The sequence below is a fragment of the Panulirus ornatus genome, chromosome 12 (genome assembly GCF_036320965.1).
Source record: "Panulirus ornatus isolate Po-2019 chromosome 12, ASM3632096v1, whole genome shotgun sequence".
Taxonomy (NCBI): domain Eukaryota; kingdom Metazoa; phylum Arthropoda; class Malacostraca; order Decapoda; family Palinuridae; genus Panulirus; species Panulirus ornatus.
The window spans coordinates 60286696-60303220 of record NC_092235.1 but is presented as its reverse complement, the minus strand read 5'-3'; the positions used below and the strand labels follow the sequence as shown (position 1 = coordinate 60303220).

The following is a 16525-nucleotide window of genomic DNA, read 5'->3' as shown; positions in this document are numbered from 1 at the left end:
CTGGGGGTTGGCTTTTCCTCTACATCTTCATTAGCCAGAGTGGAATCAAAAGCCTTCCGTCTCATTAATTCTCTCGTTATCACCCCTCTCTCATGGAAAGGTCTGTGGAGCCTGGTTGTAGTAGATGGAGAGATGTGATCTTGGTGCATTACACATTACAGATGGAGATTGGATTGTGAGCGGATATGGCCTTTCTTCTTGTGTTCCTGGCGCTACCTTGTTATGATGAAAGGAAGTGAACAAAAAATATGAAACAGACACCGGCATATAACTGGGCCTTGATGTATGATAACAGCGGTAGACAATAATGAGAAACTCTGGCTATAATTAGACCTCCATATAAGACTAAGTGCCTTCGAGCCAACGAGTCAAATGAGGCAGGTCCCGCATAGGGTAATGAGGGCCTCAGTGTAGGCTTGAAGGGCGGAGACCGTAATTATAGTACAAGGGAATAATGCCAGGTGTTGTATATCACCTTCAGGTAAGGTTCCGACGCCTCAAGGAGGCATCAAGGTGTTCAGTGGTCGGTGTGTTGAATAAATGGTGGGTAAATTAAGCCTCTTGGTCTTTCCGGAGTGTATTGATCGTGTTGCAGCTGAGTGAGTAGTTCTTACCTGGGTTTTCTCTCTCAGGCTTGTGGGGTGTTGTATGGACGTATGAGCGGCGTTCAGTCAAATGGGTGGGTGTGTGTGTGTGTGTGTGGTGTGTGTGTGTGTGTGTGTGTGTGTGTGTGTGTGTGTGTGTGTGTGTGTGGCTTTCGCTACGACATGCAGGCTGTGTGTATGCGTATATTATGGCGTATGGATGGCGTTCTCTCTAGTGTGTGCGGAGACAACAGAGTCGCAGCGTTACCACTTGAAAGCAGAGTTTGGTGTCACACACACACACACACACATATATATATATGCATATATATATATATATATATATATATATATATATATATATATATATATATATATATATATATATATATATATATACACCACCAACGATAATTCATTATTCCGATATTCCGATACTCTTTGACTTGAAGGATTTTACTAAAATATAAATTCGTTATTGAATAACATGCATGTACATTACCTCTTGTCGTCTAAGGATAGAAGTATCTTAATTTTGCTATATAAACTGAAAGAGCGAAAGATTGATTCTGGCTTAAAACATATGTCTCTTCCTACATCACGTGACATCCCACCAAGCAGTACATCATCAGGGGTTGAGTCTGCGTCAAACACTACGAGTAAGTATTAACTAAACATCCCCTCACCTTGAAGCGCTGGGAGATGTGAGCGCTCGCTCCCTCGATACACTTACTTGGGGGGATATTCTCTTTTGTTTTAGATGTGAAACACGCGGGCAGCCACCAGCGTCTGCGCACGTAATCATATATATATATATATATATATATATATATATATATATATATATATATATATATATATATATATATATATATATATATATTCCCTGCATGTCGCAGTAGGCGACTAAAAGGGGACAGAGCGGGGGGGCTGGAAATCCTCCCCTCTCGTTTTTTTTTTTTAATTTTCCAAAAGAAGGAACAGAAGAGGGGGCCAGGTGAGGATATTCCTTCAAAGGCCCAGTCCTCTTTTCTAAACGCTACCTCGCTAACGCGGGAAATGGCGAATACTATGAAAGAACGGAAATATGTATGTAAAGAGAGTGTGGAGGACTGTGTGGTCTTTTTCACATACAGGAGGAAACTAGCAGGGAAATGGAATAGCTAAATGTTGGGAGAAGGGAGAATATATGAGTGTTATATGAAAATGTATTTCTGATGGTGTGAGTGTGTGTGTGTGTGTGTGTGTGTGTGTGTGTTTGCACTTGACGCGTTCATGTAAGAAAATGACCAAAAGAAAAAGAATATTTTGTTCCCTAAGTCAATATTTTCATGTACAAATCGAAGTCCATAATTTACTCGACTACCAATAGAGATCAGACATGTAAGATCAGTTATCATGAATTCATATAACTCTCAGCCAGACAAGGTTTTACTGAACAATATCGCGAATGTCGAACAATTGAACTATAATCACCACTCATATGAAATAGGTTCCGGCCAACAGAGGGCACTGGAAAGCCCAGCTCAAAGGCAAGGAGCTCCGCTTGGTGATACGTGTGTCGGTGGACAAGTGAAAACACACAGTCAGTCAGAAGTGGGAGGTAAACGAGGAGGATAGTGTGGTAAGGGGGACTTTATGGTGCAATACACTTTTCCCGTGGATTTACTGGTGCTGGAGGTGGGTAGCCTGTGACTGGGTTGAGTCTTGTACGTACAAACATACTTGGTCGGTGAGTCATTGATGATTTTCGAGAAGTGGTGGCTTAAACCGAGGATGGTCGTGCGTGTTGCTATACCAACTCGTACCTTGGAAGCCTTTTTTTTTTGGCAGTGTATTTAAGGAATTATCTAGGGTTGAGTGATTAAATTGATCGCTAAATAATATATAGGAACATAACTTAGGTGCATAATGTCAGTGAAGAAAGCATCAACAACAGTTAAAAATAGCTTCATTCTCATGTTCGAAGCAACTGGTTCACAACAGCAAATCCCGTCACCTCGGATACGCCAATTGATAATGAAAACCCAAAGAAAACTGACAAATGCTTATTTCCTAAAGTTCGTTACTTTACATTCCTAGATTACTCGTTTATTTTGCACACGGGTAGTTACTGTAATTAATCGAGAAGTATTCAACGAGTTATACGATTTTTTTCAATGATTTCGAAGGGATAAACGATTTTCCAGTACTGATCGTATGAGGAAAGTTGCCGTTTTCTGTTTTTCCACTAATATTCACTCCCAAAGATATCTAAATGGTGATTATGAAGCTATAATAACGTATTTGCGTAGTATAGGGAGGGAATTCTATGCATCCTCTCTTGGGTGTGTTATATTTGGCTCTGGAATTATGAAAGTACCTTATAATCATCTTAGTCTTGCTATTCAATTACTCTATTCTCTGAAGTTTATGAAAGAACACTGGACGCTTCGTGTACACAGTTTCAAATACATTGATACACTGGTTCGGCTCCTGCTTCTTTGTGTTCGAATAGGGCAGAAAACGGGCGACCGTTTCTTACTATCACAGCTTTTTAAGATCACTGCTGTGAAATCATAGTTAGTTTTACCTTATTTCGCTGAACTTCATTATCATTAGAACCCATATTTTATCTGAACTTCGAAGCCCGTCTGAACTATCGATGGGTTACAACTGTAAAGCAACGAGAGGATTGCCGTAATAATTACCTGGTCTTCGGACCCGTTTTCGCCTTTGATAGATTCATTTCTAACATACCCAACGGAAAAATGACCATTTCGGTCACCCATCCTCTTGGTTGCATTAGAAAAGGTCAGAATCGTTCGAAAGACACCAAAAACCCTCGGAAAAACACTTTGAACCAAATCAAACCTGACCGAACAAGACACCTAGAAAAATAATTTCGCTGTATGTCCGAAACGGTAATAATACCTAAACTACATCGTCTTGTGATTATATCAATAATGAGGCGACACTAAAGGTAAATATCTACAAGTTTATAGTACGTTCTTGCTTGCTCACACACCCACACAATCCCGAACGAAAGACTCGTTTTAAAACTTTGTTCATGAACGGAGCAGAGTCGAAGCTGTGTCGAAAGTCGGCGCCTTTACACTCTCGCTATAAGACTGCTGAATGTATGTACGTACGTATGTACACTCGTTAACGAAGACGACGTAAACGTGGAAATAAGCCATTGTTAAGCTGCATCATTCTCTCGGCGTTCAGGAAAGTGCGAGGAACGTATAGCATGTAGATGTGTTTGATGAAGTGCACTTGAACATACAGTTTTTGATACGAAAATGCAAATTTAGATAGATTTACCTCCCGCCCTCATACACGAATGTTATCGTATGTATTTAATGCTTTGTGCGCGTTTGTTTGTGTAATTACCTACTTGTACTTACCGATGTTATTTTCGTATGTATTTAGTGCATTGTGCGCGTTTCTGTTTCACTGTGTAATTATCTACTTGTAATTACCGATGTATACAGTACGGAGTGTGAGTTTTACCTTCGTGGGGCCCCAGTTCTGGAACATTCTCTTCTATCATACGACCTCAAACGCGCGAGTGCGCGCGCGCGCGCGTGTGTGTGTGTGTGTGTGTGCTTACGTGCCTACTTGCATCCGAGTTTTGGTCCTGGTCATTATGTGATATTCGAGGAATCTACCCTCGGTAAGATACCGTCTTATAATGAATGATCTACGCGTAGCTTCATCAAGTGGCGGGGAAAGAAGCGATGAATGCTTCGAATACAAATGAAAATCATTGTGAGCTAGAGGCCGTGACACACCACGCTGACCCTTATTACCGGGGGGTAGTAGGGGCGAGATTCGTATGGATAGTTTACAATTTGTTCTCGAACCATGCTGATTAGATTCACAATTTCTTTTGTCTAGAGGAGTAGGAGTGAGCCGAGGTGCACGTAATCAGTATTTCTTTTAATGACGTCCTATGAGTCCTCTACTGATCCTATGAGTCCTCTACTGATTACGGAAACAAGAAGGATTCGTTCGCTGGCTAGAGAAGGTAGATACATAACTAATGGATTCATCTGTTGGCGTAATAATGTTATTTTGGGATTTAGAAATGAATGTAAACATATAATCCTTTGGATATGGGGAGGTTCTCGTAAGGTCAAAGTAAAATACATAGCATCTATTTCTGTGGTATGACCAAGCGATGGTCGCTGTCGTGGCCCAGCAGTTCATGTGTATGCATGAATGCATATACACTTGCACACACTACTATATATATATATATATATATAAATATATATATATATATATATATATATATATATATATATATATATATATATATATATATAGTGGAAGTTTAAAAGGCTGCTAGAAGGAATATATAGTTCAGAAGATGAGGGCACCACTAGTGTTGAACACACACTCCTCTCCAAGTATGTGATGGCATTTGTTTAGCTTTAAGATGCTTCTTGGTGCAATGGGTATCGCTGCTGCGACCCATGAATTTGTTCCGTACTAGAATCCTACATAGGTTCACCCAGCTCACAACTAACTCTGCTGTTCGTCCCTTTCTCTGAAAGTTGTATCCAATAGGTACTTGACACACACACACACACACACACACACAACACAGGGGTCCCGGGTTCGATCCTGGCTGTTGGAGGTTTGTATGTTATGATATATATGTATGTATATATATATATATATATATATATATATATATATATATATATATATATATATATATAAATATGTATATATCATACAGCAAGGAGAAATCCTGGAATGCATGAACATACAAATAGTCGTTACAAAAATGCCAAGTTAACACATACATAAGTGAGCGCGTGCGCGCTGCGCTGTATGTACTCTTGCGCACACACACGTGCACAGTTAACGCGTCGTTACCCGTGCAGTACGTGAGCCAGAAGATGGGAGAGCAGGGGTAACGAGGGGGATTTGGCGCTAGGGCAGAATTCAGGATGGGTGGGTGTGGCGGAGCCAAACCATTATACCTCACGCTACGGGAATTTGACCTCTAACAACATCTCGCTAAAAGACTTTGTTCACTTACCCTGAGACTCGTTATCACGCAAAGCATCGAGACGAATTCCTCCCCCCCCCCAAAAAAAAAAAAATAGTATAATGACTCTTATGCTACTCGTTATTGAGACGATAACTCCCCAGAGCACAAGTGTTGGCTGATGATTTGGAACATCACTCTACCACCCTCATCCTCTCTCTTCCCCCTGGCCCAAGTGGTGCCGTATTGGGGCCTTTGATATCCCCCAGTATTTCCCGGGGGATTGAATGGTCAGCCACGCTGACCACTACCTACCTACCTACCTTTTGATGGTCAACTCCTTCCACATTTCTGCCTGGTTGTCGCTGCTGCCATGATTTTGTAGATCTTTTCTTTCAAACTATTCGCCATTTCCCGCATTAGCGAGGTAGCGTTAAGAACAGAGGACTGGGCCTTTGAGGGAATACCCTCACCTGGCCCATTTCTCTGTTCCTTCTTTTGGAAAATTGAAAAAAAAAAAATAGATATATAGATATATATGTATATTTTATTTTGCGTCGCTTACGTTCGTAAGTTATATCATTTAGGTTTATCAAGACTGCCAGGGCCATTCAGGCTGTCTGAAGTTTTGATCATAATGACCGCATCCTGAAAAATCTCTTGGCGGCTTTTTCAGGTGTTGGTAATGATTCTTGAACCACATATGCTCTCTCTAGAACCAATGTATCGCTGATTCTATAAAGTGGCTTTTAAGCTATTTTGTTGAACGGAAAAAACACGTAGTTCTTACTGACAGCGGTAAGATCCTGGGTCCTCTATCAGGGAATTAAGTAGTGATATTAAAAAGAAAGAAATGATTCCTTCTTTCTCCATAGTTATTTTTGTAATGACAGGTATTTTCGTTTTTTGGGGCAAGTGTTATGTACCCTTAACCCTCAGGATGTATAATTACCCTAATGTACATGAAAGAATCTTAAGGAATCTGCATCTAATTTAAAACGGGTAATCATAAACTATTGAATATTCATCACTTATACAGCTTATGGAAAAGTGGTCTAGATATATTAAGAATTACCTGAATTATAGCAATGACACTAAACAAACCCTGAGGTCTTTTTTTTTGTACATTCGGAGAGAAATAGATAAAACAACTTCAAATTCTCACACTAGACCTTGTACAGTGTCTTGCTTTCGTATACCATGCGGCCAACAGATGGCACTTCTAATATACTAAGATATACTGGAGGGCGTTTGCTCATTTAATTATGGTCACCACCTCGTACACTCATAACTTCCAGTGCTACATATGTAGTTCCAGTAATTATTATATATATATATATATATATATATATATATATATATATATATATATATATATATATATATATATATATAACGCTTGAGTGGTGGATATATTTACTCCACAAATAACTAAGAACCCCATTTCGTCCAAGGCAACCAATTACTACGCATGTTTGTCCTTCCACCCCTACGCACAAATATAGGCCTGAATCCTATCGACTATAATCGCGAACCTTTCGCATTTCATCGTGGGAGAAAAACCAGAGCTTCCCTTGGCAACAAAAGCTTGGACATCCGGCAAGGCGACGCCGCCATTCAAGAGATTTAAGGAACTGGGACATTAGCGGGGAGGAGGAGGGAGGGGGGTTTTGCTGCTGCTTGCTGCTATCCAACCCTTAACCCTAGCAGGCCGGGCTGGGCCAGCCACCCAGCACTCCCGCCAGCCACCGGCAGTGCTGCCACCTGGTAATGTTTTCATGTGACGCCGCCGCCGCCGCTCCGCCTCCCTCTCCTTCATTAACACCCTCCGCTGATCCTTTGTGACCTGTCTTATCATAAACTGACCACCACCACTACTTCCTCCCACTCTCCCTCCTTCATTACGGTATGTTCTCCGTCCTGTATTATCTTCTAAAATATTATCTTTTCCTCCATAAAAACGCACCAAGCGTTCCCTCCCATTAAGACCTTTTCTCTCTGCTTAAACATCAAACCTTTATATCTAGCCCCACACACACACACACACACACACACACACCCTCCTCTTCCCACCTACTCCATCCCTCCCTCCCTCCTCCCAACACCCCCCCCCCCCCCCCCAATCTTAACTCCCGCGCCTCTTAGTTGCCTCTAGGCCACATTCTCCCCTCCTCCTTACCGCCTGCCTCCCTCCCTCCCTACAAGCCGGCGACCCAGCCAACTGCTCCTCCCTCACCCCCCGTCTCCTCGCCGCTGTGAGGCCGGGGAACGCTTCCTTCATTAGCAGTGGGACGTGTTCCATTTCTGCTCGTCAAAAGGGACCCACAGGCCAGCCAGGCCTGGGAATGAGATGGAAGCGTTAGTTCTATGCTTTCCAAGCTATATCAACTTCTTTGATGACCATTTTTTCTTTTTCGTATTTCGCCTTTTTTCAAGGGTCGTGTTTGCATGTTTGTTTTTTCAGCCCGGGTAAGAATGTTTCGTAGTGATCTAAACCTAATTAGATCGACACATCTTGTAGTTGTCTTGTCACAAGCTGCACTACGGGCGGTAGCGTATGGAATTCAATGTAGCTTAAGTTGTTAGCATGCCCGAAAAAAAGCTAGAGATGTAGATGATACACGTTGAAAACTTTTAGTGATATACCACTTGACATAACTAGACCCAGGATTAGCTGGGACTAGCTGGGACCTTCACCTTTAGTGATAATGGCTCAAGGAAAAAAAAAAAAACCCCAGCCAGTTGCGTGTGCGTGAGTAGGTACACATGGCTTCAGTGTACATGTATGTATGTATGGTATGTGTGCGTCTAATCCCCTAGCCGATAATATATCAAGATCTAGCGTTTTTAATCCTACACATAATCCCAAATGAACCAACAGAATGATTGTAATCACGTTTCTTCAAAAGACTGGTTTTCAATTTCATTAGAAATAACAAGAAACGTTTGTCTTGATTTTTTCTATATTATCATCTGTTATAACCGAGCGGATACCCGGAAAAAAATAGCATAGGTCACAAGAATACACATCAATGTGTATTTTCCAAAGTCTATGCAAACTCTTTTTCCACATTACGTTATTATTAGATAAAGTCCTTAGTGCCATAAGTTATACAAAATGAATTATATATCTAGAAATCTTCTAACTTGCCAAGAATACAGCAATAGAACTATTCGGGTCATTACCATATACACTTGTAGGGACCATTTGCATGGCCATCAATATCTATGTCATAACCTATTGCTATGTTGCGCTCCTTTCAAAGGCAGTCCGTTTATCATTCTAGCTCAAGTCTTAGGCCTATGTGTATCGCCTCGATTGTAATCATACCTAGTTGCAATAGCCGATTTGAACTGTCCTTGTAGGGAGTTTTACCTTCGTAAAGCTTATATATAAATGTATAGACGTCTTTACTTCAGATTCTTTTCTTAGTGGAAGTCGATGTCGTAAGCCGTGTTGAAACTTTAGGATCCGACCATTATCACCACATCGACTCCACTTAAGCACGACGGATGAGCATCAAAGGTCACACATCCATCTTTACTGATGCGGGCTTAACAAAATGATTCTTTTTTTTTTTTCCACAAGACTTGTCTTTTAAAGTTTTCCTTTTATTCATTATATCTACTAAAACCTATAATTGGATATTGTTCTCAATACCTTTCATTTTGCTGCGTTGGTAAAGTAGTTATGGGACACTGAGGTCGCTTGCTAAAACAAGAAAACTATGTTAAGGATAATCATTTCTCTATTTGCTATAAACTTTTGTTATAATCACGGATTTGGTGGTAAGCATTCAGTATTACTCAATCTCGGAGCGAGCGACCAATGAACGCCCGTCCTGGAGCGAAGACGAAAGTCAAATGATAATAGAATGGCAGAGAACACTACACACACAGACACGCACGCAAACGTCTTCTGAATCTGTGCACAGACCTCGGTTGGCTCGTGTGACAGGGTCGCTGGCGGGAGGGATGGGTGACTTGTCTTGCATCACGACCATGCACTGCACCGTGTACCAGCAGGTTATGAACTGAGCAAAACATACGGTCTTTTCCTTGATTTAGTAAATGTTGTCAAGTTACAGTAAAGAGTGTGTTCGTTTGTCTCGAGTTAATTTCACTGGATTCTTCCTCTAGCACGAACGTTGATATATGCCGTGTTCCGGTGTTTTTAAGCCTTGATTCAATCCACTGACAGCACGTCAACCCCTGTATACCACATCGCTCCAATTCACTCTATTCCTTGCCCTCCTTTCACCCTCCTGCATGTTCAGGCCCCGATCACACAAAATCTTTTTCACTCCATCTTTCCACCTCCAATTTGGTCTCCCTCTTCTCCTCGTTCCCTCCACCTCCGACACATATATCCTCTTGGTCAATCTTTCCTCACTCATTCTCTCCATGTGCCCAAACCATTTCAAAACACCCTCTTCTGCTCTCTCAACCACGCTCTTTTTATTTCCACACATCTCTCTTACCCTTACGTTACTTACTCGATCAAACCACCTCACACCACACATTGTCCTCAAACATCTCATTTCCAGCACATCCATCCTCCTGCGCACAACTCTATCGATAGCCCACGCCTCGCAACCATACAACATTGTTGGAACCACTATTCCTTCAAACATACCCATTTTTGCTTTCCGAGATAATGTTCTCGACTTCCACACATTTTTCAAGGCTCCCAAAATTTTCGCCCCCTCCCCCACCCTATGATCCACTTCCGCTTCCATGGTTCCATCCGCTGACAGATCCACTCCCAGATATCTAAAACACTTCACTTCCTCCAGTTTTTACTAGGTTCGTAAAATAACGGTTTAACGAAGCATGTCAAAGATGACTTGAGTTTCATGATTCTTAGAAAAGAAAACCCCTCAAGGATTTGTCATAACCCCGTGATGCCTTACTTGTCTAGGTGGACTGCAAAAATGATCAAACCCTTGAACAAATGGAGAGGTTGTTCCATGTAACATTTGCGTTCGCCTGCATTGCTTCATAGTGTGAGTGAAAGGAAGGTGCATGGGAACTTTGCTTGGAAAATATCAAAACATATGTTTATTAAGTTCCATGGTCGAAAGTGCATGGGAACTTTGCTTGGAAAATATCAAAACATATTTATTAAGTTCCATGGTCGAAAGTGCATGGGAACTTTGCTTGGAAAATATCAAAACATCTTTTATTAAGTTCCATGGTCGAAATTGGATCTAACTTCTTTAAATGGGCCAGTTTTCTCACAGATTCCTAAATGACCTTACTTGTCTTAATGCTATTCTGTTTTTCACGTCCTACTAAACAGATGTACAAACTTTCATAGGTATCTGATTTAGATCTTTCAAGTTACGACTAAGGATATAGTGTAGGTTAGGATGTGACTTCCGACCACAGATAGACAAGCGACAGACGAAGCCTACGGGAAAAAAAAAAAAATAAAAGAACTCCGAACTATTTGTAGTGGTGTTCAGGTGAAAAACAGAGACTAGGATAATGATAAACTGATGAAATGCTCAGTATACAAATCTCTTTAAGACGAATCCATCAACAATGATCATAAGTAAGGTTTTCAATGTAGACGCTTCGTTGTTGTTGAGTATATTTCCTCCCTTTTATTCCCATGTTAGTATGTCTCGTAGGGTAGACTATGGTAGAGCTGATTGGAGACCAAAACAGTGAATTAGTGTGACCTGACGTGACCAAGATTGGTGTGGGGAGGGGTTGGATAGAGAGAGGGGGATGGAGAAAGTAAGGTCGAAATGGGAGCTGTAGTTTCCTACGTCGGCCAAACTTTAATAGTGTGTGTGAGGTGACGGACGGATACAAGACTCTTCTTCATACGAGTGGGTTCTATAAGTCGTGCCTGTAGATTTTTGGATTGTGTTCTTTAGATATGAAGCTGCCTGTTGCCGGGGTTATGACAGATCCTTGAGGGGGCTTTCTTTTCTAAGAATCGTGAGGCTCAAGTCATCTTTGACATACTTCGTTAAGTTTAGAATTCCTGTATTTTTTTTTTCTACTCCGAAAGTGCCCTCGGTATATATATATATATATATATATATATATATATATATATATATATATATATATATATATATATATATATATGGTGTAAATGATAATGGCATCAGATTCAGAAGAGACAAGGAGCAAGTGGGACAACGAAGCCACCATGGACGAGATGGCAAAGCTGAAACTGACACTACAAGTGCGAGTTAACACGTATATGAATCCCTAGGTCGGTCTACCAGACTGGTCGGTCGACTGTTCACGTCAAGGTCGTTCTACCAGACTGGTTGGTCGACTGTTCACGTCAAGGGTATGGAGCCTGAGCCGGAGGAGAGCCAGAGCCATCACTCTGTCAACCATCTGAAAAGGAAACAAGAGTTCGAGTCGGGTTTGGAAGATCCTTCTCTGCTCTGCCCTACGCTCGTAAATGACCCTACTAATACAGGTTAGATCACATTTATCGTAGTTTCATTAATATGACTGTACTTCAAACCAATTTTCAAGGATCAAAATCCTTGGAAAAGGCTTAGAGAGAGAGAGAGAGAGAGAGAGAGAGAGAGAGAGAGAGAGGAACTTATACCATCTTTATGATCATTGTAATTGGGTAGATAATGAGAGCAATCTTTTTTTTTCTAATTGTTGGGAGTTTATGTAGACTGTTATTTATTTGCCTTGACTAGCATAGACTGGGCTGTGGGACTGCAAGAAGTTATGTCGATTTACACGTTCATCATTCTTCACTATAAGATCATGAAGCTCTTTAGTGGATGGTATTTCCTGTTAGCAGGTAAATCTTTGGCATCTGTAAGATCTTATAGGAAGCTGGATTGGATGTCTTGTATTGTCTTTGATACTGTGTGGTTACGCTTTATATTTGTCTTTGCTGTTAGTATGGGTTTGAGGGACATTATCTTTGCTTTACGATAGTTATTGTTCAGTTGGTTGAAATTTCAATGTAGACCGCGAAGTACCTTCACGCATACACACACATCAGGACATGGTTTATGCAATAGCAGCAGACTTAAGTAAAAGGGTGTATTTTTGTAGAACTACTTTGTGCAGAACAAATACGCAATTTCACACACACCTTCATATATTCCTATGAGTCCACGGGGAAAATGAAACACGGAAAGTTCCCAAGGGCACTTTCTTGTAATAATCACATCATCAGGGGAGACACAAGAGAGGAATATAACAGTCAGTTGATATACATCCAATCACATGGTAAACATGTGATTGGACAATCACATGTTTACCAAATGGCGTCCTAGCTTCGTCTCTTCGATGTATATCAACTGACTGTTATATTCCTCTCTTGTGTCCCCCTGATGATGTGATTATTACACGAAAGTGCCCTTGGGAACTTTTCGTGTTTCATTTTCCCCGTGGACTCATAGGAATATCTTGATCACGCGCAAAATTATGATCCTTTCCAACCTTCATATATATGTTTATGAAGGTGCGCATTCATATGCACTTTCTTCGTGTATATATATATATATATATATATATATATATATATATATATATATATATATATATATATAATGCAGGAAGTTTATTTCTGGGTATGTCAATCAGACAGACTTGTGTCTTCAAATATTTCGCTGTGTTTATACTTGGCGCGTCCCTATATCTTCGGGCACATCCTTATTACTTATGCCTTTCCTTTAACAAAATTTAATATCCTCATCTTCGTCCACTACATAAGACTGCTTTATACACACATATACAATGACTTTTTGCTACCAAATTTTTACTTGGACATAAGCATTTAAAAAAAATCTGTGGCGTATAAAGTTCGCGCGTCTGTAAAGTAAATCTTGGGTCGGTTGCCGGGAGGAGAAGGGGGAAGATGGCGGGGTCTGGGATGGGATGGAGTGGGGGAGGGGAGATAGTTAAAGGCGTGGGGAGGCAATGACTGATCGCGTGATGGGGCTGGGTACTGGTGGGTGTAGGGGGAAGGAGAGGTGCTGGGTCAAGGGCACGGGAAGGATCCAGGGAGGCCAACAACAAGATGCCGCCGTTGAAGGCTTTGAGAGCCCTGCTGCCCCCCTCCTCCGCCGGTACGTGGCAGGGCTGGGTCATGACCAGACAACGGTTGAGACGACGCACCTCTATTTTCTGAGGGGAAAACCATTATATACTCTCAAAATGTCTTCTCCATCTTATGTGTGTGTGTGTGTGTGTGTGTGTGTAGGATGAGCGAGCCCCGTTGGCGGTGTAGGAAAATGTCAGCACTTTTGTCTAACTGGCCATTAATGATCAGCAGAATAGCCAGTTCAAAATTCCCTTGACGCAAATCTATCTTTACAGATGAATGCACATATTTTGTCATCTATTCTTACCCTTATCTTTCCTCCTCACGTTCTATATGATATTTTGATCTGTATTAAGAGCGCTGAATAGCTTTAGAAGGTCCAGTGCTTGGTTTACAATCCTAAATTCTATTAATTCAATCCAAGCCTAACGATTCTACTTTTTAATATAGGCTATATTCATACAGACATCCCATCTCTGAATTCTATTCTTAATCATTTTTATCGTTCTGTCACCATCTCCCAAACTAAATCATATGTGGGTACACCATACCAATTCTACGTCCACCACTCTCTGCTTCCCTCCTCTTATGCTGCTTCGCAGAGCCACAAAAATCGACTCTACCAGGCCTGATCTACCCATTGATTTGCTCTGTACTACGAACTGATTTTTTTTGCTTCTGAACTTCAATATATTTAGCATTCTCCCTACCTCTCCAACTCCTCATTTCCGTCTCGCTATGCAAGCTACATCACCATTATCCCCCAACATTTTTCTTTAGCCGGTGATAACATATGAGTGAAACAATTATTTGTTGAAGCAGCTTGAAATATAGACCTTTTGTTGACGCAGCTGGTGGTGGTGATGGTGGTGGAAAGGGAAGCATAAGCACCGCAAAGCTGGTGGAGATCATGGCGGCAGCAGTTCAGGCGACACTCCCCCGCATCGGCGGTGACGCTGCCTCCCTCACCCTGGACGACGACGCTCCTACACCACAGCACACAAGCTGTGCTGCATGTGCGTTGACGCGTCGACGAAAGCGGTTCAAAATGAGCAGCTACGAAGAAGGTAATATATATATATATATATATATATATATATATATATATATATATATATATATATATATATATATATATATATTAATCCCCTATCCCTGGGGATAGGGGATTAAGAATACTTCCCACGTATTCCCTGCGTGTCGTAGAAGGCGACTAAAAGGGGAGGGAGCGGGGGGCTGGAAATCCTCCCCTCTCGTTTTTTTTTTTTTTAATTTTCCAAAAGAAGGAACAGAGAATTGGGCCAGGTGAGGGTATTCCCTCAAAGGCCCAGTCCTCTGTTCTTAACGCTACCTCGCTAATGCGGGAAATGGCGAATATTTTGAAAGAAAGAAAAGATATATATATATATATATATATATATATATATATATATATATATATATATATATATATATATATATATATATATATATTGGATGTAAGGAAAACTTAGTGTATGGTAGACGTATGAAACTGATTTTGCTGGTGATTTGATTTTATCAAATCCAACACAAATACCATATGTGTGTACATGTATGAATATATATATATATATATATATATATATATATATATATATATATATGTAGTATGAAGGTCTCATGCTTACTTCCCTCTGCAGCCACGGCGTCCAGCGGATCACTGTTTATGGATGACAACGCCGCCTATGGAAATAGAAGCAGTGCAGTCGATACACTGTACTCCACCATCCACCAAGATGACCATCAGCCCTCCAGTCATACTGGTTACTCCACCATCAACCAGGATGATCATCAACCTTCCAGTCTTACTGGTTACTCCACCATCAACCAGGATGATCAACTTTCTAGTCATACTGGTTACTCCACCATCAACCAGGATGATCAACTTTCTAGTCATACTGGTTACTCCACCATCAACCATGATGACCGGCAAAACACAAGTCATACTGGTTACTCCACCATCAACCAAGATGATCATCAACCTTCTAGTCATACTGGTTACTCCACCATCAACCAGGATGATCATCAACCTTCTAGTCATACTGGTTACTCCACCATCAACCAAGATGATCATCAACCTTCTAGTCATACTGGTTACTCCACCATCAACCAGGATGATCAACTTTCTAGTCATACTGGTTACTCCACCATCAACCATGATGACCGGCAAAACACTAGTCATACTGGTTACTCCACCATCAACCAAGATGATCATCAACCTTCTAGTCATACTGGTTACTCCACCATCAACCAGGATGATCAACTTTCTAGTCATACTGGTTACTCCACCATCAACGAAGATGACCATCAATTTTCCAGTCATACTGGTTACTCCACCATCAACCATGATGACCGGCAACACTCTAATCATACTGGTTACTTCACCGTCAACCATGATGACCGGCAAAACACTAGTCATACTGGCTACTCCACCATCAACCATGATGACCGGCAACACTCTAATCATACTGGTTACTTCACCGTCAACCAGGATGATGATAAACCCTCCAATCATACTGGTTATTCCACCGTTAACCAGGATGACCACCAGTCCTCCAGTCATACTGGTTACGCAACCATCAACCAGGATGACCACCAGTCCTCCAGTCATACTGGTTACGCAACCATCAACCAGGATGACCGACAACCCTCCAGTCACACTGATTGCTCCACCCTCAACCATTATGGTCATCAACGCTCCAGTCATCCTGGTTACTCCACCACCATCAACCAGGATGACCGGCAACACACTAGTCATACTGGCTACTCCACCATCCAACCAGGATGATCCTGCAACCCTCCAGTCATACTGGTTCCTCCACCATCAACCAGGATGATCATGAACCCTACAGTCATGTTAATTGCTCCTCCATCAATGCAACTTGC

At 41.3% G+C, this 16525-nt stretch overlaps 2 protein-coding genes across 3 annotated transcripts in view; both read left to right on the top strand.

Annotated features, from left to right (window-relative positions):
• The first annotated feature begins 2088 nt into the window (after positions 1-2088).
• The window catches only part of LOC139752093 (uncharacterized), a 30842-nt gene continuing 16405 nt past the window's right edge, over positions 2089-16525 (top strand). Inside the window, exon 1 of one of the 2 annotated variants that reach the window (XM_071667957.1) lies at positions 2089-2208. The gene's annotated coding sequence lies outside the window, so the exon portion shown is untranslated. Of the gene's footprint in view, positions 2265-16525 lie in introns of both variants that reach the window. The other variant, XM_071667958.1, reaches the window with a different exon arrangement.
• LOC139752265 (uncharacterized) lies at positions 11390-16427 on the top strand. The gene is made up of 4 exons (XM_071668296.1): positions 11390-11411; positions 11807-12022; positions 14470-14685; positions 15280-16427. Exons 2-4 carry the CDS (start codon positions 11890-11892, stop codon positions 16425-16427), a joined length of 1497 nt encoding a protein of 498 aa, XP_071524397.1. The 5' UTR covers positions 11390-11411; positions 11807-11889.